At 41.2% G+C, this 26,162-nt stretch overlaps 2 protein-coding genes across 5 annotated transcripts in view; one reads left to right on the forward strand and one right to left on the reverse strand.

The window, feature by feature from the left end:
- The first annotated feature begins 379 nt into the window (after positions 1-379).
- Positions 380-25,320, forward strand: stan (protocadherin-like wing polarity protein stan). Of its 3 annotated transcripts, XR_016138393.1 has the most exons (17): positions 380-814; positions 10,950-11,507; positions 11,872-12,433; positions 12,616-12,887; positions 13,186-13,899; positions 14,106-14,946; positions 15,159-18,461; positions 18,645-19,263; positions 19,514-19,880; positions 20,035-20,250; positions 20,467-21,039; positions 21,186-21,612; positions 21,768-22,005; positions 22,167-22,484; positions 22,597-23,182; positions 23,772-23,854; positions 23,987-25,320. XR_016138393.1 is itself a non-coding variant. In XM_089072995.1 (16 exons), exons 2-16 carry the CDS (start codon positions 11,065-11,067, stop codon positions 23,794-23,796), a joined length of 9,504 nt encoding a protein of 3,167 aa, XP_088929121.1. In that variant the 5' UTR covers positions 380-814; positions 10,950-11,064; the 3' UTR covers positions 23,797-25,320. The 3 variants fall into 3 exon arrangements, 2 of the variants coding, with proteins under 2 accessions (XP_088929121.1, XP_088929120.1); XM_089072995.1 differs by having other exon boundaries at positions 23,772-25,320; XM_089072994.1 differs by lacking the exon at positions 23,772-23,854.
- Positions 23,514-26,162, reverse strand: part of spg (dedicator of cytokinesis spg) — a 47,437-nt gene continuing 44,788 nt past the window's right edge. For both annotated transcript variants that reach the window (XM_011635230.3, XM_011635229.3), the window contains one exon: positions 23,514-26,152. In XM_011635230.3, coding sequence (XP_011633532.2) covers positions 25,988-26,152 — 165 coding nt within the window. In that variant the 3' untranslated portion in view covers positions 23,514-25,987. The remainder of the gene's footprint in view (positions 26,153-26,162) is intronic.

The raw sequence follows: 26,162 nt of genomic DNA on the forward strand, positions 1-26,162 counted from the left end.
ACTAAGCGGAATATAAATATAAATGACTACAAAACTTGCGTATGATATAAATGTATATTCTAACTAATAGGTATCAAAAAATCAACGAGTCAACTTGTTAGAGTTAAAAACTGATTTAAGTGAAAGACTGCAATTAATGCATGTAATTTTGTAATTATTCAGCAGATCTGCTAACTGGCTTTAACCTACAGGAATAATTATGTTATTATATAGAACAATAGTTGAATAATTTTACATATTCAGGGACATCTTAAATTTCTATACATTTATTACACTTGAAAATCATGTGGAATCCAAAGAGCAAACTTAATATACATTTTTAAATATAAGATTGGATTGTTGTAAATATTTTCTGCATTTGTGCATATTTAATTTATACAAAATTGTACGGAAATTGCATTATTCAAGTATTCATTGTTTGATAAATCGGAGATAAAAATGAACTTAGGTTATTCCCTAGGTCTCTCGACGAGGGTCTCGAAATCCTCGTCTACATCACCGTCCTCGCACAGGTGTGAGCGCGCGCACGCGCGCGTCGCGGGACACTCGCGTGCGCGTGTGGAGCCGGAGCGGCGGCGGCGGCGGCGGCGGCGGCGGCGGCAGTCGCGACGCTGACGTGAGACGGTGTATCGCGCGCATCTCGTGGAGCACGAGACTTTCCGTCGGTTTTCGTCTCGCACACGCGGACGAAGGCGGTAGGTCGCGTTTCGTTCGTGTTGCCCACGGTGATATCGAGGCCCGAATTGTGATATACAACATTTTCCACGGAAATGTGACACACCGATCATCCGACGGCGGCGACCTTGGCGGGACGGTGAGTGACCTCTGCGACGCCGTTGTTCTTCCTTCTCTTTTACGTTGCCACGCGTGTGTGTAAAAGCTTCTACTTCTTTTTCTGTTGCTGCTATTGCCACTTCCTTTCCCCTCGGATATACGTTGTTGTATAGACGTCTTTCCCACGGGAAAAGTGACCTTTTTAATTGCCACGCTGGTTAACGAACCGCAACTCGTTAACATCGGAGGTTCTCTTTCCCGCGTAATTTTTCCATCGACGGGAAAAACGCGCACGCTGTCAATCGATGACATGTCGCGGTGTATTTGTTGGAATTGAATCGAAATTGAATCAAGCTGTAGAAGAATATTACAATGTCTAACAATAACAGCGATAAAAAAGTGTCAAGCGCTTAATCGTTATTTGTAAAATATGAAAATTTTATTTACTAAAAATTGGAGATTTTTAAATGATCTCATGATTTGGAAAATCTAAAGTAAATGTTTCCTTGAACATTCTCTTGAGAGGGAAAGTGGCAAAGAGAAAGAAAAGCTACTGTTGGTTTTATTATTTTAACAATTTTAGTTTAATGACTTTATATAGACATATAGTTTATATTATTATTCTCTATCAATAAGCTATGACATAATTTTTATATACAATAATTAAAAATTAAGTCATAAAAATGTAATTAAAAAGAATAAGAAAATATTACATACTTAAAAGATTATTTTATTAGTATATATATTTATTCTAACAAGATCTATAAAAAAATGTAATCTTATTAAATTTATCACTAATTAAGATAGAAGGAATTTGAAGAAAGTACGATGTAAATTTATTTTAAATCTTATGTTTAACATTGTATTTAAAACGATTGACTTTTGCTTCATTTCTTCTCTCATTCTTCCGAACAAAATCTCCCTTTATATTTAAAAAAGAAAAAGTCCTCAAAACGACTTTACGAGATCTTATCCCGAGAAGAGAACGGCGTTATGTCTCGAGGGAAATTCGACTCGGGGAAGACCTAAAACGAAGAGTCTGTACGAAAGCGTCGGGGAGAAAGCCTCCCCCGATACGACACGCGTTGCGACGCGTGCGTTCCTCGGGCGAGCGAATCAATATTTGGAGGGTAGGCGGTTTGCGTCCCGACGAACGGCGTCGAGGCCGACGGAACGTGAGTCACTCACCCCTGTCCGAGAAAGAGAGAACGAAGCGAAGCGAAAGGGGGCTGCTAACCTCTCTTTCGCCCCCTTTTTCTCGTATCCGACACGAGGCTTCGCGCAGCAGCTCTCGTTACTCGAAAGTTTCGTCGCTTCTCGCAAACCTATTTTTCCTCAACCTATGATTTCCGGTCGCTCACTTTTATTTTTCTTTAAATCTTTAATTTTAAAATTTAAACAAATATATTTGACAACTAAAAATTATTATTATTCGTGTTAATTTAGTTTATGTCACACATCAGAGAGATAATGACCCATCTCCGTATTTATTCTGAAAATATGAAACTTGAATCAACATCTTGACGGAATTTTATTACTCGATGATCTTTCTGGAGATGTATACCGTAGACGTATACTGAAATGAAATTCTCCGTTTTTCTCCGAGCGGATCTGATCGCACGCGGGCATCTCTAATTGAGACGCCCGACGGATTTTCGGATGTCTCGGTCGAACGGACGGCCAGCCGCGCTGGCGCTAATTTACGAGCAGGCTCCGTAGAAGCGTGAAACGCACCAAGTACGTGCTCACAAGTAAGTAAACTCGTCGCGCGAAGGGACGCGCACGTACGCACGTACGTACGCGCGGTGGGAACAGGTTCCATAAAATCGAGCGGTCTTCCGTGGAAGAACCCCTTATCCGCAGCGAGTATCTCTCCGTACCCATGGTTGTATCGCACGCCGTCGGGCATCGATACGGGCTGCTGCTTTGGGAATCTCGCCAGATTTTTCGACCTCGAAACTAAGATTCTAAGATAATCTCGAGATATATAGCTCCGCTGCATTGCACACGAATGCGATCGAGTCAACGAGGGATCAACGTCGGGGAATTGTCGTTAGGCTCTCCAAGTAGCCTAATAAAAGATCAAGATTTCTTCTTCCAAAGGATATACATAAAAAAAACTTCTTCGAGTGCACTCAACTCTGCATCATATTTCTGCACATTATCTGTATTATATCCATAAATTTTTTATTTCATTACGCATTTCCAGTCAACATAAAATTAAAATTTAATTATAGAGAGATGATAATATTTCTGTAAGATTTTATGGGCGATTACACTCCTATGATGGTTAAACGCGTATTATCGGAAGGATGCAATTATACGGGAAACGACCGCCGAAACGATACTCTGTCATCGGCGCTGGAGATATCGATGCGTGTTTCGCGAGGTGCTATGCACTCTGTCGCGTTGACGACGAAAAACGTCGACGACACCGCGGTCATACACGCGTCGCGAATCGATTCCGATCGGATCCGTTCACGCCCAAGTAAATCCAACGACGATCCCGTTTCCTACTTGGCTACCGATAACGAACGAAACGGATACCTCGCGGTAATTCCGTCTTTCTCCCTTTTCTCCGGCCTTACCGTTATACGAATATGGTTTTGCGTTCGCGCGTAACGGTGTTCATTGTGACCGCCGCGGAAATAAAGAGATTTCTCCGCGAATATATCGCGCCTGTGTCGTCGTTGAACATGGATGCAACGGTGGATCCTCGCGTCGGTCTCGATCTCGACATCCTTTTCTCGCCCCGTTTTTCCACGCTGTCATTTGCACGCTGTCGTTTTCTCCGACAATGTCGGCGAGTTAACTTCACCGCTGGAAGCCGAATGCGCGCAGCTGGAAAATCTCGATGCGACTGTGTCCATTAAGATCGTCAAGTGAATCCGACAATGAAACGTATACGATACACAGATATATATCTTAATTTTGGTTAAATTCTGTTTTTATTGATCTGTTTTATTATTAAATGAAATTCAAATAATTAAAATAACCTAAATTTATTAAAAATATTTAGAGATTAGGATAAGATTATTTAGCGATAATAATGATAATTGGTATCAGTAAAAGTGATTAACACTTATTTATACGGTTCGGTTAAGTTTAACAAAGATGCAAGTTGCGCGTTAGATACGCCAACTCGTTTGATCGCGTGAGACTCTCAGACTTCTTTCTTGCAGACTTTTTTGTCAGTCAAAATCAATATGTAGAAATAGAAGATAAGCCCAAGAGAAAAGTCGCGCCGTTTACATGTAGTTCTAAATCCCAGTGGAACACCAAGCGTGACACCAAGATCGATCGCGTGACTCTCGAAATTGCCACAGCAATTTAGTCTCTTTTTCCCTTTAGTATTCAAGATTCCACCCACGCAAATCTGAAAATCTGAAAAATGAATTAAAAAAATTTGATACCTACACGTAACACTTTATTTTCAACACGTACAACACAATTAGGCAAATTTTTATTTGAATAATAAATAAAAAAATAGCAAGTGCGAATAAAAATCATTTTCATTGCAAAAATAATTGCGTTTTATAATATAATTTTTTAACAATCCGTGATTAACGTGATTACAACAACAAATAACGAATAAGTAATTAACAGATAATAACATTTACATCAAAAAGATTTCTAAAGATTTTCTACAAAAGAATAGAGAATTATTTTTATTATATTCACACAGTGTCAAATAATATATATAATTCTGCGTTTATTAAAGATTTATTCGAGTAATAATCCGACTCCCCGACTCCCTGAACATACCGAGTGTTGCAGCGCGGTCGATCGTGTCGTGAAGACTCTCGAAACGTTTATCTTTTTCTTCTCGGCATATCGTTCATGCGTACAATACTCTGTCAGTTTGAGCAGCATCGCGCGAGTAAACTCTTTCGCGTCGTATCTTTCCTGATCCTCGTCGTTCGCGCCGTCGCTCGAGTAAACTCGCTCGTCTGACGAGGACTCTCGTCGAAAGAACAGAGATCCTCGAGTCGAGTCGAGCCTCCTCTTCAAGAGATCTCGCTCGCCGGTCTCCCTTCGCGTCACGACCTTGAGCGGGAACCACGTACACCGGTTATTGTAATAGCCAGGCCGGACCGTCCCTCGCGTGTTCGTGTTCATCGGGCGAACGGCCGGCAGCCGAGCCGGTGGTTGTAGAAGAAAGTTGGCGAGCATAGAGAAACCGAGAGGGAGGGAGAAAAACGAACGAACGAGAAAAGAAGAAGAAGAAGAGAAGGAAGAGGAGAAGGAGAATCGCTGACACTGGCCGCCAAGAAGAAGACGCCCCTGGCGATTCATCAGAGTCGTCCGGGACGGTTTTTTTCTTCGTCGAAATAATCACCGGGCTGATTCTTACCGATCTCTGGCGTGCCTGCCTGCCTGCCTGCCTGCCTGCCTGCCTGCCTGCCTCTTTCCTATCCGCTTGCCCGTCTTTCTCCTCTCGCTCGCCCCGCTCGCGTACACAATCGTAATGAGATGCGGTCCCAAACGACTCTTCTCTTCAGAGCCGTTTATTACGGCACGGGGGATTACTTAGGGAATGAAAATTTCGCTCGACGAAATTTCGCTTTGCGGAAAGCATGCGTTGGGCTCACGCTTCGTATCCCGCCCATTCTCGCTCGTGAGACGAGAGCTTGCCCACCGAGGAATATCGTTAATCGAGGATGCATGTGTGGTGTGCGAGAGCATACGTAAGCTGTTTCACGGACGTGAGAGGAGGATTCGACCGCGCGACGCGCGCGCGTACGCCTCTTCCGCATCGCATTCTTCGGCAGGAGGCCGATCCATAAATCTGTGATCGTTCGACGAGTTTTCTTCGAACGCATTCGCAGATTATCCGCAGAAATAAACTGTATCTCTCGCTATCTTTTCTTAGCTAACGGAATCGACATTGACTTTTTCCGAGTTGTAAAGATAGCGGATGCCCTCTGCTGTAGTAGCAAACAAACTTAAAATAGCTATTCTTAGTTTACAACATGTGTAAATAAATGATTTATATTCAGTGAGATGTGTCTCGTCAAGGGAAATGTTACTTGCTTTTTTATTACTGTATTATATCTCATAAGTTTAGTTTGCGAGTCATGTAATTTTTTTTTCTTAAAGTAACATTGGAAAAATTGATTTTGAAGAAATGATAGTTTAACAGTTTTCCAAAAATATGTACTAACAGGATATCTTGCTTTTAAGAATAGAATATTATTTTTTCGATTATACTTAAATTACCGTGATATAATGATTCTATTTTAATCATTTTGGAGTAATATTTTAAAGCTGATTTTGAAATGGACTTTAAGTAGATAATAAATAAAATAATAAAACTTTTAAAAGCAAAATGTAAATAATTTTCAATATCCAGTGGGGAAAAAATTCATTCCCTGTTTAAAAAAAGAATATGTTTCTCAAAACATTGAAAACACTTGTAACGTTCTAAAATTATTATTAGATTTTATGATAAAAATCTAGGTCTCTAAGTCTCTCACAAAGGACAGTTAATTGGGAAATAGTGACGAAACTTATCATTGTTCACGGGATGAGTATCTTTGATAGTCTTTGCTTCGGCGATTCGGTAATCGTATAAACTTCCGGAAGACCGGTGATCGCCCATGCTTATATGTCTCTATTAAAAGGTGAAATCGCGCCCGTTTCTTTCATGATAGACTTGTTCGAGATAACAGGTCCAGGCTGATTCACTCGAAACTCCGACGCACACGTTTTGGGACCTGAAAGCGTTCGAGGGAAGACGCGCGAGATAATTGTCGGGACCGGATTCCACGACAAGTTCAGACCCTTCTCGATGTAATTAATAGTGGGCCATCCAGTTTCATTTAATAACAAAATAGCGTATCCTTTGCGAAGCCCTTTGCGAAAAGAGGTGTTCTTGAGAGATAATTTTAGATTATATCTTTCGAGGAATATACCGGTGGAAATAATCCCTTCATATATATATATATATATATATATATGCATTATTCTAAGTAACAGTATATCTATTATTAGAATAATTTTGATTTAATTAACTATGATTATGAAGACTCTCGTTCGCTATTGATACAATCAATTATATGTGACAGATGAACGGGACTCTTCGCGTCGATAACTATTAGACTTTTAGATGAGACGAGAAGCGGACGGTGCGACAAAAGACCGCTCGTTGAAAGCTGCGAGAAATTTCCATACCTTAATATCTCATGGAGATAGCATCGAGCAGTCTTCAGTTCAAGCATTCTTCTAGGACGATCGAAAGATAGTCATGACACGTCTAAGGGCTTAAGAAATCTGCTTGGTCGAGCGGAAAAATTAATGTTCTCACTTAGCGTAAAATAGCTAAATGATAATGGTGTATTGGTAGCGCAGATAACAGTTGTACATGATATATAATCTAAATGAACAAGGCTTTTAATGCTGCGTTCTTTTTTAATTTTTTTATCACTCTATTTTTCCTATTTAAATGCAGCGCCAATAAAATAAGAGAGCTTAAAACTCTTTAATTATAAAGAGCCCGCAAACCTTTGATTAATATTAAATTTGTGCGATAAAATCCGTAAATAATATTTTTTATATCCAAAGAAGATATTTTTCTCTCTCCTATACAAATAAAAAATTATAAAAGTAAAAAGATAATTCGTAAACTCGTTAGTTTTAATGATAAAGATCCAGGTTCGAGGAAATATTCAAGTTACAAACAAATTTGTCGCTCTTGAAGCGGAAAACGCGTCGCATTCGGATCACCGAGGGATAGCGTACAATTTGACGTGGTTCTTTTTCTTTGTTCTTCCCTCATCTCGTTTCTTGCAAATAAGTCTCTAACCATCGCGACGGGAGCCCCCCGGAGGTTCGATTGGGTCCGTGCCGGTGCGCCAGCCGTGCGGATTGGCGAGAACCGGATCGGTTGGATCCCCTCGGGCGGCGTAGAGGCGGCCTGTGATCGGCCGGTTCGGATCGAGATTGGACTTATACCGAGGTAAAGTATCGGACTATCGTGCTCGGCTCTCTCGGCGCAGTCAACCGGCCGGTCGCCACGAGCTCTCGCGGGGACCGACGAACGGAATAATCTCCCGCGACCGCGTACGAAACGGAGAGGATGCACGCGCCTATGCATCGCGAATGCCGCGTCTTCGCGCGATTGCACCGCGGTGCATCGCCGCGTTACGCGGACTAAAGTTTCTCGGCCCGACCGATCAACGAGTCCGCTCAACGAGTTGCACGCGAGATTTTACACACAGGCGTTTCAACATTTGTTCTGATGCTTACGTTGGATGCAATAAATCGTTCAACGGAGAGACCGAGTCAATGTTGAAATCAAATTGACGACTGAAGAGTTTGTTTCTGAAATCATCTCAGAGCACTACACTTTTTCGTAATAATAAATATCTACATATCGTGTTAAAAAGCTGTTTCTAATCAAAAATATAATCAATCTTTATCATTAATCTACGTTTTTTTAAAGTGGAATCAAAACAGTTTGAAAATAATGTTCGAATTTATTGATAATAAATTATTGATAATAATTATTTGAGAACACGTTATTTATATCGATCGAATGAAATATTAATTTTAGATTTCATGTTTCCGTATTTAAACTTTTTATTAGAATGTATTCTTTGGAAATATTTTTTCTCAATCAAATTCGCAGAGAGAGAGAGAGAGAGACAGAGAGAGAGAGAGAGAGAGAGAGAGAGAGAGAGAGAGAGATATTAAAAATTTTCTATACATAATCGATTAACCGAGGAATCGTCGTTCTTCCTTCGCGACACGCTTAAAAAGTCATCGCGTTAACATCGGTACCGACAGCAGCAAATCAGTTCGAAGAACAAGATGCGGTTTGTGGATACTTGTTACAGAAGTCGTTGCTCAAGAAACGGAGATGATCGGTCTCGAGACACTCGTGTACATGAATCAACTATGTTTATTATATACAGAGAACAGTCAGGTTCTTCTCTCTTCGTTTGGAAATCTTACGTCAAACGTGCTTCAGAAGATTGAGATATCTTAAAACTTTAACATCGCCCATAAAAAAATCTAACGGCATTACATTCCCATCCTTTTCTCTCGAACCTTTCCACTCGTTCGATTCTGTCACGATTTTGTTCGTGTCGATTCTTCAACGTTTTGTTTCCACGTTTCTATCGATGCGCTCGCTATCGTTTTATTATTAAATAGCGCATAGTCAGGATTTTACAGTTACTTTTTTAAAAAGTACACGCTCTGGAATCGAACGGCTCGTTGAATCTTTCGAGGTCTTAAATTGAATTCCCTGCTATCTATACAGATACAACCAAACAAGCAAAGTAATCGAACGTTATTCCGGAGTCCTCCTCAAGTCCTGCGGCTTATGCACTTGATATCGGACTGCGTTATGCACTTTCAATACACAAGTGGGATTCAGTTTTATCAGCAACGAACACCAAAAGAGATAAGTGATGCGAATGTGAACGAAGGAATTTATTTCACAAATTCACCGCATATATGTATTTTAATCTAGAAATTGTCCCAGATTATGCACCATGCGGTTTAATATTATTTTCTTTTCTTTTCTTTTCGTTTATCGAGATATTAGAAACAATAATGTATTCATGTAATCTTTTTGCTGTAATTTTCGATTATAAACAATTTACAAGAGAAAGTTGATAATATTATATTAATATATACAATATATGCCTTGTGATAAAGATATTAGATTATTCTTGTGTGTGAGAGTAAGAAGAATTACCGCAATAATGTAAAGACAATTCTTTTCCTTCGGACAACCTAGAATTACTCTGACAGCTATAATTAAAGAAAGCGACTGATATTTTCATCAAAGAGATGTAGATGATTATCTGTTCTTCTTTGGTATGTTGACTTGCAAATTCTATTATACATTATTTAATATAAAAAGAAACAGTATATTTTGACTTGTATGAAAGACAGAGTATGTGCTGCATAAGCAGACAGATGTGCAACGAGGTTTACGATGAACTCAAGATAAAGATCGCGGTCTTCCGCTCTTCCGAGCGGATGACAGCGGATGTCGCATTCCTGGATATTAGATTACTTGCCATTGTTCCTTAAAGTTTAGATGTCAAGGATACCCATTTAAAAAAAGTACTCAAACTCGTACGTCAAACTTTCATTGTCCTATAAACATATTACTCATATATAAGATTATTAATTTCTAATCGTAACATAAATTGTTAATAAGAAATATATAATGACATAATGAAATTAATTACTTCAGCTGAATTAATTAAGCCGAGCTAACTAAGGCTCAAAAACGCGCTCTCTCGCATATTATAGATCAGAGAAATTTTTACGTGCTCCTTCACCAGATGAAGATCGTCTCGGTAGACGCGAGTTTCCAGTGCTCGAGATCGACTTTCTCGCGCGCCGAAGTCGAGCGTGAAAAAGGACACGCGCTTGAGAAACGGCGGATCGACCTGCGGCCGATCGAATTAAAAACATCGCGATACGCGATGTGAGCATGCACGTAATGTGAGAGGTAAACGACGCAAATCTCGTACGGTACGACGAAAGGCCGGTATCTTCGGGGTACCTCGCTGCACGAGGGCACGACCGGAAGCAGTCCGTTTCCCACGTTTTGCACGAGGGAAGGTCGCCTCTCGCGAGGGGGAAACGTGTGCACCTCGAAAACCGCCGTACTGGCAATTATGGTACTTTGCCGTACTGGCCGAGAGAGCGATTAAACTCGCTCGCAAGCGAAATAAGGCGTAAGAACAAGCCTGCCATCCTCACGTCCTTATACACGCCGCGACTCGTCCTTAGCCGCGCGACCCGTCTTCCAGATCGAGTTAAAGGCTGCGTACAGGACGAGAAAAAGTCTACACGAGACTGCCTTCAGTCGCGATGTTGTCCTCCGTGATTACTACTATCATCTTTCGCTTTTCTTGATCCTGATATTTTAGCACCGAGCAAATTGCTTCAAAGTAATTACTTGGAAAAAAGCAAACGAGTTGCCTTTTTCCGTTTATTTTAATAATAAAATGATAGAAATTACTTTATTATTCTGATAAAAATGAGTTATTTTAGCAACTAGTATCATATTCAAACTAACATCATATTCATATTAATACATATACATACGTATTATACAGCACATATTCCAATAATCATAATTGCAATTGCGATGCGCGCGGATCTTTCCTCGACAAAAAATTCGACATTGATATATCTTCCTCCAGGTGACTCCCGGCGTATCGGCGCGTTAAAGAATCGCGACGACAGGCGATGATGGGACGCTCGTCAGGAAGAGAACAGCACAGACCGCAGGATCGCGCGGATTAAGTGTATGTTGCCATGGCGAAGTGGAGATGGGTGCTCCTGCTCCTGGCGACCTTGTGGACTCTGGGCGACGGATATCTGGCAGTGCTGCCGTCCAACACGCCCATCGGCACCGTCGTCTTCGAGGCCGGGGTGCCGCAATTGGGCGGTCGTCGCAAGTACGAGGCGTCCGGCGAGCGCACCGCCTGGTTTGCCCGAAAGCTCCTCAAGGTCCATCCGCATACAGGTCGCGTGACCCTGGCGAGAACGCTCAGCTGCGATGGCCTTCAATATCCACGCGTCTTCACCTTCTACGTCGACTCGACGAGCTCTCGTCTCGGTAGACCCACCATCGATTACTACAGTTTACCACTAAGGATCTTGATTACTGGATGTGGCGGAGAAAATCGTGATCTGGCAGCCACCAGGGGCTGGATGGCGGAAACTCTGGCTTCTTATGCGATGCCTAGCACAGACAGGTTGGAACCGGATTTAGATAAAGATATTACGATGAAAGTAATAAAGAGATGAAAGTGATGCCAATTAAGTTAAGTTAATGACTTGTAATATCGAAAGCTAGTTTGTTTGACAAAGTATAAATGCGGCGATGAAGTAAATTTTCTAAATAATAGAAAAATCAATCTATCTAATTCGTTCAAGTGCAATCATTATTTTATCTAGTCAACTTTTGAATGAAGATAATATGAAAAATAACAAAAATTTCTTTTTTGATAGAAATTTTGTATTCTTCGATATAATATACGATAAAAAAAAAAAAGTATTGGATAGAATACTCGAAGCTTCATCTAAAATTTATAATCGAAGCTCCAATTATATCCATAGGTTCACCGAGGTGTGTCTGCGGACGTCTCAATTAGTGGCAGCCCTCCGCGATTTTCTACCGCAGACAGCATTGAAAGAGTGTGAAACGAGATGGGGTGGGGTGGCGGACCCCAGGTTCCTTGTGGAGGGTGCCGCTGGGGACTTGGTTTCCGCCACCGAACAATGCTTGGTCGATCCGTTGTGGAAGGTCTCGGTCAGCATGAACCTACGTTGCACCGGCGACTCGCGTTTAACTGATGCCGAACATCGGCTGAAGATCGTATTCCATCACCGTCAGTTGGATGATACCGATCTAGGTAGGAGGGTGAGACGAGAACTCAAGAACCAATCGCCGTACTTTGAACAGCCGCTCTACGTCGCCGCGGTGGAAGAAGAAAAGGATCCGGGGGTGTACGTGACTTCGGTGAGAGCTAGAGATCCCGAGAACGGTGCCGTACGGTACTCCATGAGTTCGCTGATAGATGCGAGATCGCAGGCATTATTGGCTCTCGATCCAGTGACCGGAAGAGTGACAACACGTGCTAGATTGGATAGAGAAAACGTCGACGTGCATTATTTTCGAGTACGTATTAAACTCGAAACCCGAAATAAAAAAATGAAATTATTTAGTAAGGAATACCTAGAATACTTTAACAATAAGAATACATTTAATAAAAAAATCCATATCTACTCTTCTCTTTCTAAAAAAAATATTAAAATGTAGAGATTTTTTAAAATTGAAAATACGAATTATTTGCTGACTAGGTGTTGGCGGTGGACGACTCGTTTCCCCCACGCACAGGCACTACGACTCTTCAAGTTAATGTGTTGGATGCAAACGACCATGCGCCCAGTTTTGAGTGGCCGGAATACGATGCGTCGGTACGTGAGGGTGTTCCTGTGGGTTCCACAGTGGTTACGGTTAAGGCCACGGATCAAGATACAGGAAGAAATGCCGAAGTCGAGTACTCTATTATTTCCACTATGACGAGTACCACGTACACGGAGGACGGAGCAACCTTTAGAATCGACCCCAGGTCAGAAATATTCAAGAATATTTCTAGAATAAATTTCTTTCCTTAATAGCAAATTCTTAAGTTTTTTTTTATAAATTTATTCTTGTTTTTTCATTATTTAATGTGAATTAGAATATCTTTTTCTTTTATGCTAATAGTAACACAAATAAACTATATTAATATTCTTTCCTTTCTTCTTGGCTTAATTTCTCTGGTTTATAGAATTTTATAATAAAATCTTTCACAAGATCAATTTTAATTAAATAAAATTTTATACAATCTTTATATCAATTTATATATTATATCTTGACGATTTCAGATCCGGCGTGGTGACCACGCGAACCGCACTTGACCGCGAACATACCGAGATCTACACGGTGGTGCTTAGCGTTACCGATCAAGCGACACCACCCTCGGCTCGACGTAGCGCGAACGCAACATTAGTAGTACGTGTGCTGGACGATAACGACAATTATCCACAGTTCACCGAGCGCACATATTCAGCGGCTGTACCGGAAGACCTGGATTACACAACGAATCCAGTAGTGGCGCGTATCAGAGCAACGGACGCGGATGCCGGCGCTAACGCGGCTATTCGCTACGCGATCATCGGCGGCAACACGCAAAACACTTTCTCGATCGACTCGATGAGTGGCGACGTTGCTCTCGTCAAGCCGCTCGATTACGAATCCACCAGAAGTTACAAGATCGTCATACGCGCTCAGGACGGTGGCTCCCCTGGCCGTTCTAATACTACCCAGCTTTTGGTGATGGTCAGGGATGTGAATGACAACGCACCACGATTCTATACTAGCCATTTTCAAGAATCGGTGTCAGAAAACGTACCATTAGGATACTCGGTGCTGCGGGTACAGGCGTACGATGCCGACGAGGGTAACAACGCGCTTATCAAATATACCATCGGCGCACGCGACTTCACCGGCGCCTCCACAGAAAACTTTCCCATTACCGTTAATGCGGAGACCGGTTGGATCTACACGACGAAGCAATTAGATCGCGAACAATGTTCAAGGTATTAATCTCTTTTTTGTCAATTATTAAATCGTCAATTAATTAAAATTAGAATAACTGCAATGCAAACTAATGCACGTAAAAATTTGTATTTAAAATTAGTAGTTGAAAGTAAAAAGTGTATATAGTAACCAATTTTTATGCGCTAAATTTTACCGATAGATTCTTTAGGAAATTCTTGACGAGAAAGTCTCGTTTCAATTTCAGATACCAATTTACTGTGATCGCAGCGGATTCCGGTGACGAACCAAAATCTGCGAGTGCAACTGTAATTCTCACGGTGACCGATGTGAACGACAACGATCCTTATTTTGAACCAAAAAATTACGAGACCGTGATATCCGAGGACGATCCGCCTGGTACTCCGGTTGCCTCGGTGACTGCCACCGATCCGGATGAGGACGCTAGGATTCACTACGAGATTACAGGCGGCAACACGCGCGGACGCTTTTCCATCGCGTCGCAAAACGGCTGCGGTCTCATCACCGTCGCTCAGCCACTTGACTATAAGCAGGAGAAACGGTTTGTACTGACGGTGACGGCGTCAGATAGCGGCGGCCGCACTGACACCGCTCTAGTCTATGTCAATGTGTCGGATGCCAATAACTATTCTCCGGTATTCGAGAACGCACCGTACTCGGTCTCGGTATTCGAGGACGCGCCGATCGGCGTGACCGTCCTGGTGGTGAGTGCCACCGATTCTGACGTCGGCAAGAACGCTCAGATCACATACAGCCTGGCGACGGACAGCGGCGAGCAAGTGGTCACCGAATTTACCATCAATTCACAGACCGGTGCGATCACGACAACTAAAGCGCTCGATCGTGAACTAGTACCCTCGTATTTGTTGACGGTGACTGCTCGGGATGGTGGGATACCGCCGTTGTCGGATACCACCGACGTAGAGATCTCCGTCACAGATGTGAACGACAACGCACCAATTTTCGAAGCGCCACAATATCAGGGCTCAATTCCTGAGGATGTTTTAGTGGGAACCAGCGTGCTAAGAGTTGCAGCAACTGATGCAGATACCGATCTCAATGGCCGGGTAAGCTTCTTTATAAAACACTGCATAATTTTATAAATGAAAAATATAATTGTTTATATAAATAAATAGGTAATCACTGTAATCACTGTAAAATTATTTAGTTAATCATATTTTCACATTGATCTTTTTTAAAATGATAATAAAAATTTGATAATTGCTTATCTAATATTTTTATTGCTTATCTAATAAACTTATGATATTGATTGATCTAGGTGAGATACGCTTTAGAGGATGATGGTGATGGCGCGTTTGCGATTGATTCCACGACAGGCATCATTAGAACTGCGAAACCGCTCGACAGAGAATCGGTAGCACGTTACATTTTGAAAGCCGTCGCCATAGATCGCGGCTCACCTGCACTCTCATCCGTTGTTCCTGTCACCGTCAAAATCGAAGACATCAATGATTCGCCGCCCGCTTTTGAAAACGATAAGATTATTTTATACATCGCTGAAAACTCACCGATTGGCTCGACTGTCGGTGAAATTTATGCTCACGATCCAGACGAGGGTCCTAATGCACAAGTGCAGTACAGCATCATCGGTGGCGAGGATTCCAACAGTTTCTCTCTGCGCATTCACCAGGGCGCCGATCGTGCCGAGTTGATCACTCAAGAGGAACTTGATTACGAATCGCCAAAGAAGAAGTTTGAACTCGTGATACGAGCCGCGTCTCCGCCGCTACGCTCAGACGCGATGGTACAGATTCTAGTAACCGACGTGAACGACAATGCGCCAGTGCTCAAGGACTTTCAAATAATCTTCAACAACTTCAAAGATTTCTTCCCAACCGCGCCGATCGGCCGGATACCGGCGGTAGACGCCGATGTGACGGACAATCTCGTCTACAGTATCCTCGCCGGCAACAACGCGAATCTGATCGAGCTCAATAAAACTACCGGTGAGATCCGGTTGTCGCCGCAACTCAATACTAACGTACCGCGAGTAGCAACCATGGAGGTCGCCGTGACGGACGGCATCAATGAGGCGAAGGCTACAATGACATTATCGGTGCGTCTAATCACTGACGAAATGTTATTAAATTCGATCACTGTGAGATTGGACGACATGACGGTGGAGGCATTTCTCAGTCCTCTTCTGGGTTATTTTCTAGACGGCCTAGCAGCCATCGTTCCGTGTCCACGCGAGAACATCTTTCTCTTTAGCGTTCAGGAAGACGCGAACGTGCACGGCAAAATCCTAAATGTGAGTTTCTCGGCACGCAGAGTCGAGCCAGGTACGGTCGACGAATTCTACAGTCCGCAGTTTCTTCAGGAACGGGTATATCTCAATCGTGGTATCTTGGCGAGATTGTCGACCGTCACCGTTCTGCCTTTCGACGATAATCTCTGCGTCCGCGAGCCCTGCTTAAATTTCGAAGAGTGTTTGACAGTGCTCAAGTTTGGTAACGCGTCCGGTTTCGCCAGCAGTGATACGGTTCTTTTCCGGCCAATCTATCCGGTGACTACGTTCGCATGCAGATGCGCTCGCGGCTTCACCGGCAGTCGTGAGGCTTACATGTGCGACACCGAGGTGAATCTGTGTTATTCGAATCCCTGCGTTAACGGCGGTACCTGCCACAGACGAGAGGGCGGATACTCGTGCACCTGCCGACCGGACTTCACCGGCATGAACTGCGAGATTTCATTGTACGGCGATACCTGCTGGCCTGGCATCTGTAAGGGTGGCTCTCAATGTGCCGTAAAGAACACCGGCGGTTTCACTTGCGAGGGTTGCCCCGTGTCCGCTCTGGAGAGTGTAACACCTCTCTGTGAGCTGAGGGCGCGTAGTTTCGGTCCGGCAACATTTCTTACCTTTGCTTCACTCAGGCAACGTCATCGTCTTCACCTCAGGCTGAAATTTGCCACTGAGCTAGCCGATGGCCTATTACTCTACAACGGCAGATATAACGAACGTCATGACTTCATTGCCTTGGAGATCGTAGATTCGCGCGTACAATTCAGCTTTTCTCTCGGTGACGAAGTGACGAGAGCAACGGCGAGTATTCCCGGCGGTGTCTCGGACGGTCGATGGCACGAAGTTGTGGTCTCGTATATCAATCGGACGGTGACGGTGTCTCTGGACGACTGCGACGTCGCACTCGCTCTAAAGCACGGAGAGAGACTAGGTCCGAGATGGGCTTGTGCCGACAGGAATGAGAGGGTCCTTGAGGAACGTTGCGGACTCGTTACCGAGACCTGTCACAGATTTCTGGATTTAACCGGACCGTTGCAGTTGGGCGGTTTGCCAGCAATCCCATCCAGCTTTCAGATTCGAAATAAAGATTATGTCGGATGCATCAGTGATCTCTACATCGACCATATTTTCGTTGATTTGAATTCTTTTGTGGCTGACAATGGAACGAACGCCGGTTGCCCCGAAAAAGCTGCCTTTTGTGCCTCTTCGCCTTGCAGAAACGATGGCAAATGTCGCGAGATCTGGTCAGGTTTTGTATGCGAGTGCGAACACAGCTTCGCTGGTCCTACCTGTGCCGAAGAAATTGGCGCACCGTACGGTTTCCACGGCGACGGCATGCTCGGCTTCAATCCATTACTGCGACCTATCCAGCTGCCATGGACGACGGCGCTGAGTCTTCGAACCCGCACGCAACAGGCATTTGTCATGAGCGTGCAGATAGGCCAGAACAGCTCGGTCTTGTTAGAGATTCGAGAGGGCAAGCTAGTTGTCTCACTGGACGGTGCTGACGTAATCCGAACTGGAGGTACTGTTGCAGACGGCGAGTGGCATCGCGTGGAAATCGTCTGGCAGAGCGGTCATGTATCTCTAGACACGGATTATCGCGATCGGCCTGTGACTGTGCCGTTACCAGCCAAATTGCAGGGCCTGTATGTCGGCAGAATCCTCGTAGGTGGTCCAGATCAAGCGATCAACGTTGATCTACCGTCTTTCGACGGCTGCTTACAAGATGTACGAATTGGTACAAATCAAAGCGTTCTTCAGCGACCGACCGTCCAAGAGAACGTTGATGCTGGTTGCCCTTCCGAGACTCAATGCACGTCAGAATGTCCGCAAGCCTCACTCTGCGTTGCACGATGGCGGTCGAGCGAATGTGTGTGCGCGGCTGGTCGTGTCGGTCGTGACTGCGAACGTGTCTGCGATCTTGAACCCTGCAACGATGCCGGTACTTGTATCGAAGACGTGATCGAGGCACGGCGCGGTTATCGATGTGAATGCGATTCTGCCGATATATCTGGAGATTACTGTGAGATAAAGGGCGAGCAACCGTGTCCAGCGACATGGTGGGGTTCTCCAATTTGTGGACCTTGCCACTGCGATGAAAATAAAGGCTATGATCCTGCTTGCAATAAGACTACCGGCGAATGCCATTGCAAGGAGAATCATTATCAGCCAAACGGACGGAAGGAGTGTATACCGTGCGAATGTTATGCAACTGGTAGCTTTGGGCCTCGCTGTGACAGCGAAACTGGTCAATGTCGCTGTCGGACTGGGGTGATCGGTCGTTCATGCACCGATTGCCCCAATCCTTACGCCGAGGTAAGGAATTAAAACAATAATATAAAATGTATTTCAGCTAATATGACATTCTTCAAATTATTAATTCCTATTAATAAAATTGATTGATGCAATAGATTTTATATATAATTATTATTTTTTTAATGTTAGAGAAATCCTTAGTGAAATTAATTAAAATCTCGATATTTATTTAATACATTACAGGTAACTCTGAGAGGTTGTGAAGTAGTCTACGATGGATGTCCCAGATCATATTCGGATGGTTTATGGTGGCCGCGGACTCTCTTTGGAATGACAGCCGTCGAGGATTGTCCTGGCACCGCCGAAGGCAAGACTTCAAGATCCTGCGACGATAAGCTTGGCGGTTGGCAATCACCCGATCTCTTTAACTGTACATCGGAAGTCTTCGTCGAGCATCGACATCAACTAGCGGCTTTGGAGACCAAAGATCTTACTCTAAATACATACGTGGCTGTGAAGATGGCGAAGGATATTCACAGGGCAGTGAATATTACAAGAGAAATGTATGGAGCAGATCTTTTAGTAGCGGAATCTTTATTGGTGGCGTTGCTGCGTTACGAAGAAAGTCTAGTAGGTCTGAATTTAACTCACAGCCAGGACAAAGATTACGTCTCTCATTTGGTCGGTATAGCTGGAGCGATTTTACGATCCAAGTACAAAGAGAAATGGGAAAAAATAGGAGAGCTCAACGGAGATAGTCCTGATAAGATTCTGGACGCTATGGCAAAATATCTGAAGACTTTAACTGCATCTCAACATGACACTTTCACCAATCCCTTTGAAGTAGTCGACAATAATGTTGGTGAGTTATCTATTTTTCCAATTTAATTATCTTAATTATTAAAATAATTTATTATAAAATTATTATAAATTATTCGATACTTTTGAATATTATAACTTTGTAATTTTTAGATATTGTTATTTTAATTCTTTCTCTTTATAGAACGATCTGTATGACAGTTTATGACTATAATAAAATTTAATTAAATAATAATCTAGAAAATATATTTCAAAATTATTTTTCTAATTATATTATATATCTCATATTTTAGTATTAGGTTTAGACATCGTAACATCAGAGAGTCTCTTTGGCTACGAAGCCGCCGAATATAAGGAAGATCTCACCTTATCAACAGCAAGACCAACGGAAGCCGATCGAAAGGTCGTTTTGCCCGACACTTCCGCCTTTCTCAGCTCTTCAACGCATTTTGGTCCATCCATTAGCTTTCCAAAATACAACAACTACATGGCTGATCCTAATAGATTCGATCCACACTCAAAGATCCAAATGCCACTCAATACATTAGGTATCAAACCTCTTATGCAGGGTGAGCTAAATGTCAAGAACAGCCTGAATAATCGGAAAGCAGTGTTGAGTTATGTGCAGTATAAAGAACTTGGCTCTCTCTTACCACAGAGGTATGTTACGTTGCCCATATCAATTAATTATTATCTTAATATAATGACAGTTAATTATTTATTTTTATAAAACTTGAAATGTTTCTTAAAAAGATAAACTGAGAAATATAACTTGTTTGGTGATACTAGTCAAACTATCATATTTGAATTACAGATTCGATGATTCGGTGGCAATTAGATGGGGAGTAGAAGTAGCAGTTGGATCGCCTGTAATGACCGTTTCGGTGTTAGTTCCTTCAGATAACGGTTACGAATCCTTGACAGGAATTCCATTGCAATCGCCGGTTCAAGTCAGACTTTGGCTTAATGAAAATAATGATTTCAAGACCAGAACGAATCCACAATGCGTTCATTGGAGTACGGCAAGAGGGTAAAAAAATAATAATTAATTGATTCCTTATGAATTAAAAATTTTCTCACGAATTAAAAATTCCTAATTCTTTATAAAAAAAAACTAATATAATTAATAAATTTATTTAACAGTTTTTTTAATAGAAAAATTTCAAATTTATCATATTTATTTTAATTAAAATTTCATGTAAATTCACTTTAAAAAAAAAATTTCTTTTTAATTAATGAATTTCAGAGTCGGCGAATGGAGTCGAATGGGCTGCACTACAGAAATCGAGGATAATTCTCTGTCTTTTGGCACTATTGTAAACTGTTCTTGCATGCAATTATCCACCTTTGCTATATTGACGGATGTCCTCGATCTCGAATATGTTCCCGAGCCATCCTTGCTGGAGGATGTAACCAGTTACAGCGCATTTATGCTTGCCTTGCCACTGTTATTATCCGCTCTCCTAATATTGGCGCTAATCCGCGGCGGTGGCACCAACTCCAACAGCATTCATAAAAATTTGGTGCTATGCGTTTTTGTGGCGGAAATCTTATACCTAATTGCACTCAAGGCTAGAAGTCCTCTTATTTCCAATGAATTTCCATGCAAACTCACGGCGATAGGACTTCATTACGCTTGGTTGAGCACCTTTGCCTGGACTCTCGTAGATTCTGTTCATCTTTATCGGATGCTGACAGAAATGAGAGATGTGAACCACGGCCAAATGAGATTTTATTACACTATGGGATACGGTTTGCCAGCTGTCATTGTTGGACTTACTATCGGCGTCAGGGCCGATCAATATGGAAATTTCTATTTGTAAGTTGATCTTAATAATCTATTATTATAATATTAAAAGTTATATTTTCAGACAAATAAATGAATTAAAACTTGAAATTAAATCGGAAATGATTTTTTTATGATTTCTTACGTAAATTTACATAAATTTTTAATTCATCTTCCAGCTGCTGGCTATCCATCTATGAAACTGTGATCTGGTCGCTAATAGGACCCGTTTGCGTGGCCGTACTAGTGAATTTTTGCATTCTCGTGATGTGTATTCGCGCAGCGTTTACTTTGAAAGAACACATTATGGGCTTTGGAAATCTGCGAACGCTTCTATGGCTTTCTGTGGCTTCGCTACCCTTGCTAGGATCGATGTGGACTCTAGCAGTTCTGAATGCATCGGAAAACTCGTCGACGCTATCATACTTACTGAGTGTCGCTATCGTGATTCACGCGTCGTTCAGTCTAATCGGCTATTGTTTCATTAATGGCAGAGTGAGAAGAAATTTGTATCAGAGTCTGTTAAGGTGTATCGGCAAAAAAACATCTTTACTGGAAGGAAGCATGGGCAACGGAAGTAGCAGTCAGAACGTAAACGGCCATTCGGTAAACGTGATTTTAAGTTTATACTGATCGATCAAAAATTGTCAAGTAAAGATAATGAAATTAAATGCAATGTTGGTATTTATTTGAAGAATCAAATACATATGATAATATCATGCATCTAATTAATTATTTGTTACATTGATATTCTATTTCAGCGTTCAGCACTAGCTTATTCTTCAACCTATGGCGGAGCAGAGTCCGTATGTAAAAGAGTCCATGTTGGCGTGTCCACGAGCAGCACAACTTCAAGAAGTACAAATAAAACAGGCTCGAGTCCTTATCGTAGCGATACGCACTTGAGACATACATCAACGTCCACGAGCAACTACAATAGCGATCGAGATCCGTATTTGCCGTCGAGGAGTCATCGATCAGCATTAAATTCTCGACAAGGTACAACTTTTAAAAACAGTTGACGGAAAAATTTATTATTAGCATTTTATTTGCAACTTGATTTGCTTCCTAAATTATTTTCATTCGACAATGTAAAAAAAATATTTTAATTGATAATATAGATTAAACAAGGAAAAATATTCCATTGCAATATTTAACAGAATCTACAGAAACAAGAGGTCAGCGCAGAGAATCAGAATCAGATTCCGACGGTTCACAAGCTGAAGGAGGCGGTAGGAGTTTGGATCTTGCCAGTTCGCATAGTTCCGATGAGGATGACGTCACATCGAGGTCACATAGAAATATGGGAGTATCCACGCAGCAGCACGTCGCCCACAGCTACCTGCCCAACATCCACACCAATCCCGCTGAACATTTGAACATACTTTGTTCGAATGCCGAATTGTTTCCCAACATCAAACCCATTTACGCTCCTCGATGGAGTTCTCAATTGCCAGAAGCATACTTGTCATCAAATGGTGAGACGCAAATTACAGATTAAAAATAAAAAGCGAAAAATATATTGCAAGACTATGATATAATTTTCGAGATTATAATAATGATAATAATAAACAATATTATTCGTCGTAGTGATGGACGTGCGAGGCAGTCAATGGTCCGGCGGCACTATGTCAGATAACGAAATGGCCTCGAATAAAACCTCGAGCCCAAATCCGCTGCCGTATCCAGAGATGAGTTCGCCACAAAAGAATCAGCCAGATGAGAATTACTCGGAGGGTGAGGAGAAGGTGCACCATCTGGGTGAGAAGTACCTGTTTCCCTATACTGCCGAAGAAGACCATACGGTGTCGCCTACTCCGTACATGTTGTCCATGTCGTCGCGCATTCTCGCATCTAGCATGAGTCATCACTCGCAGAATTCGAATCATGAGAATCTAAGCGGTTCCGAACAGCGTTATGGCAGCCTGAAACGTGGTCAGAGCTTGCACGGTTCTCAACACGACAATCTCAATAGTTCCGAAAGATACGGCAGCCTGAAACGCGGCAAAATAGGCAACCCCTCGGTCTTGGACGATAGGCCTGACTACATCCTGCCGATGAGCGGCAGGATATTATCGAGCTCGTTGACTCACGATCTACAGCATAGCAACGAGCTAGCGGCAATCAGGCAGCAACAGCAACAACAGCAATATGAGCAAACTATCACTGAAACTGAGTGAGTAATATCACGCTTCACGGTTCAAAAGATTTATTTTTTAATCGGGTATCGCAGGTGACTTTTCTTAATAGATCTAGATTAAAGATTTGAACAAGCTTTTTATACGATGGATTTGATGTTTGAATTAAAAGTGTGAAAATGACAGAGAAAGATTTTAAATTGTTTTTATTATGAGCTTTTTTGTTATTTAATTAACAACTAAAAGATTCATGAATTGAATCTTAAAGTGAATGTGATTCGGAATAATCTGTAACTGCAGTAATTAATAGAAAATGGAGTTGTAATGAAAGTTTAAGATTAATAAAATTGTAAAAATAAAATCACGTAGTCACGTTTGAATAAAAATAGAAAGCTTTATATAAACGATTATTCAAGAAGTTCCTACATTCATTAACATATAAAACAATTTACAAAAGATAATACAAATACGTCACATCCAGCGTATATAAAAAAAGATGGGCGACAGTGGAGCTAACATACTTAAATTACAGTGTTTCTCTTTTAGCGCCATTTCGTAACGCTCGTTTTAATTCATTCTGATTTTCTTTGGTTTTTTCCGTGTTTCTCCTTGCTGTATGCACAAAAGGTGGCGTTGGAACATTCTAACATAACTATATCTTTTCTGTGATCCGTGCTTGCCATGACGACTGTTAAACCATCAGCGAGGAGGTAAGCGCGCATGACGATATAAATTTATAAATCGCCCTGCAAAACGTAACGATTGTCTCTGTCGCTAATTGTTTCCGTGTCACGATATCCTTCAACCAGATCGGATCTAATCGCAAATTGTCGCTGTTGCAGGAAGGATACTAATGCGGAAACGTCCGTCTGACGAGGTCCGTGCCACAAACGAGAACAACGTACAAAGTAATTTAGCTTATGCCTAGCTTAAGTGTCCAACGCGCAATAAAGACTTGAACAATCGTCGTTATATATATTTTAAGAAGCGGCCATGACTGTACTTACATACTTAGCCATATTAATTAGCGTGTATGTGTGAGTGCCTGTTTATATATTACAGATGAAAGGTCTGTCAGAGTAATTTCAAAGAGATAATTGTCACATTAAAATATATTCCAATAATCTAACATAACTATATCAAACACACACACACACACACACACACACACACACACACACACACACACACACACACACACACACATATATATATATATATATATTATAATATATAATATATATAATACATCAAAGTATAATATATAATATATTATATAATATATTATAGTTACAAATCGATGATTATCGCTTATATCATTGGAAAATATTTTAATGTCATTTTTATTCAATAATCATGCAGTTGAAAGAGCACAATGAGATAATAAAGTTTATAATTTATAGATCTTATTTTGAATACAACTTTCTATATTTAAAATAGAACATTAAAAATTACGTAGTATGAGTATTAGGTTTGTATTGAATTGTCCAATTACTCTGATTGACCCGACATATATATATTTGCGCTTGTTATTACTTTTACTTAGGAGCGACTCGGCTGCAATTTGTGAATCTCCAATTCTCAGCGAATAGTTGTTGCCGCTAATTGACAATGATATTCGAGAAGATACGGAGAACAAAAATGATCTCGAATCATTATCGCATATTCATTAATCTCATTTCCATCGTACCTTAAGTTCTCTCTCTCTTTGAACTCAGTATTGTGCAATGTATACATTCCAATGCCTATTTTCTTTCTCTATTATACAGAATGATTTTTAATTATATATCAATATTTCAGAGAATAAATCTAAAGACCTAAAGATCTAAATAAATAAAAAAAAATATCATAAAAATGTCATAATATTTAGATCGTTTAAACTTTACTTCTTATGACATTTTTTTCTTATTTTGGAAGCTAAATTCTTTGAAAAAAATGAACATATAATTAAAAATCATTCTGTATATGTATATGTATAATTTTATGTTTTATTTACTTTTTTATAGAAGTTTACAAATTTTTCTTTTTATTTTATATGCCATGAAGAAGAAGAAAAGATAGCATAAGTTAAAGCGTAAAATCATACGATTTTTTCATACTTTTGTATATACATTCATATAAGACGAAGAAAAAAAAAGAACTGTGACAAAATACATAATTTATATACTCCTTAGTATCTCGAGATGAATTTCTTTTTAATCACGCCTGCAACTATAAATTGATAATATCTCTATATAGTTTGTAGCAGTGTCGTTGATTTAAAAATTATCTTTATTTTCTCATTGAAAATATAAATAAATTACAAAATATATAGTGACAGTGTATGTATGGATCAATATACTCGGAAGAGCGATTCTTTAACATAAAATTTATATATATATATAGTGATTTAATCGCCGATTACATCCAGATGAGTCCAATTCATTAAGAAGCTTCTTGCTGAATGTTTTCGGTGTTCAAGGCGATTATTACGCATTTTTTTACCTTTCTTCTCTGTTTCTTTATGAAGGTACGTATATACGCGAGTTGAATATGGTCTGTTCATGTTACGTTCGATGTAATTTCCAATTGTTTATTCGGCTTACAGTTCCTTATCAAACTACGTGCAGATATCAGAGACCTCGATAATGACAGATTTAAATCCGTCTTAGTCTCGGCATCCATCCGTTAGATACAACGACGACAACGACGATGATATTCTTATGCTTATCTTAAATTACCGTCTAAAAGAATCCTCCCGATGACTCGAGAGATAAATCGAGTACAGGAATCGGCGCCTGACCATAATGGCACATATACATCACTAGGTACTAACCGCTAAAGACTAGGGAGATATATCGTCACTACACGGTGCTCTCCGTATCGGACGCCACGGAGAGCGTCTGCATCTTCGGCACGGAATAATTCTCCGAGTGACCATGGTTCTGTCTATTAGATACTCTTTCCAGGGTCGAAGGAGCTGATGGAGTGTCTTGGTGAGCCTTAGGAGGAATTGGTGGAGGGCTTACCTGTAATAAA

Source organism: Pogonomyrmex barbatus, unplaced genomic scaffold (assembly GCF_055798465.1).
Source record: "Pogonomyrmex barbatus isolate J1 unplaced genomic scaffold, ASM5579846v1 scaffold14, whole genome shotgun sequence".
NCBI lineage: Eukaryota > Metazoa > Arthropoda > Insecta > Hymenoptera > Formicidae > Pogonomyrmex > Pogonomyrmex barbatus.

Coding starts and splice junctions, on each gene's coding strand:
- stan (XM_089072994.1), top strand. CDS start 11,065: ATGGCGAAGTGGAGATGGGTGCTCCTGCTCCTGGCGACCTTGTGGACT. Junction 11,508..11,871: donor GCGATGCCTAGCACAGACAG/GTTGGAACCGGA, acceptor TTATATCCATAG/GTTCACCGAGGTGTGTCTGC. Junction 12,888..13,185: donor ACCTTTAGAATCGACCCCAG/GTCAGAAATATT, acceptor TGACGATTTCAG/ATCCGGCGTGGTGACCACGC.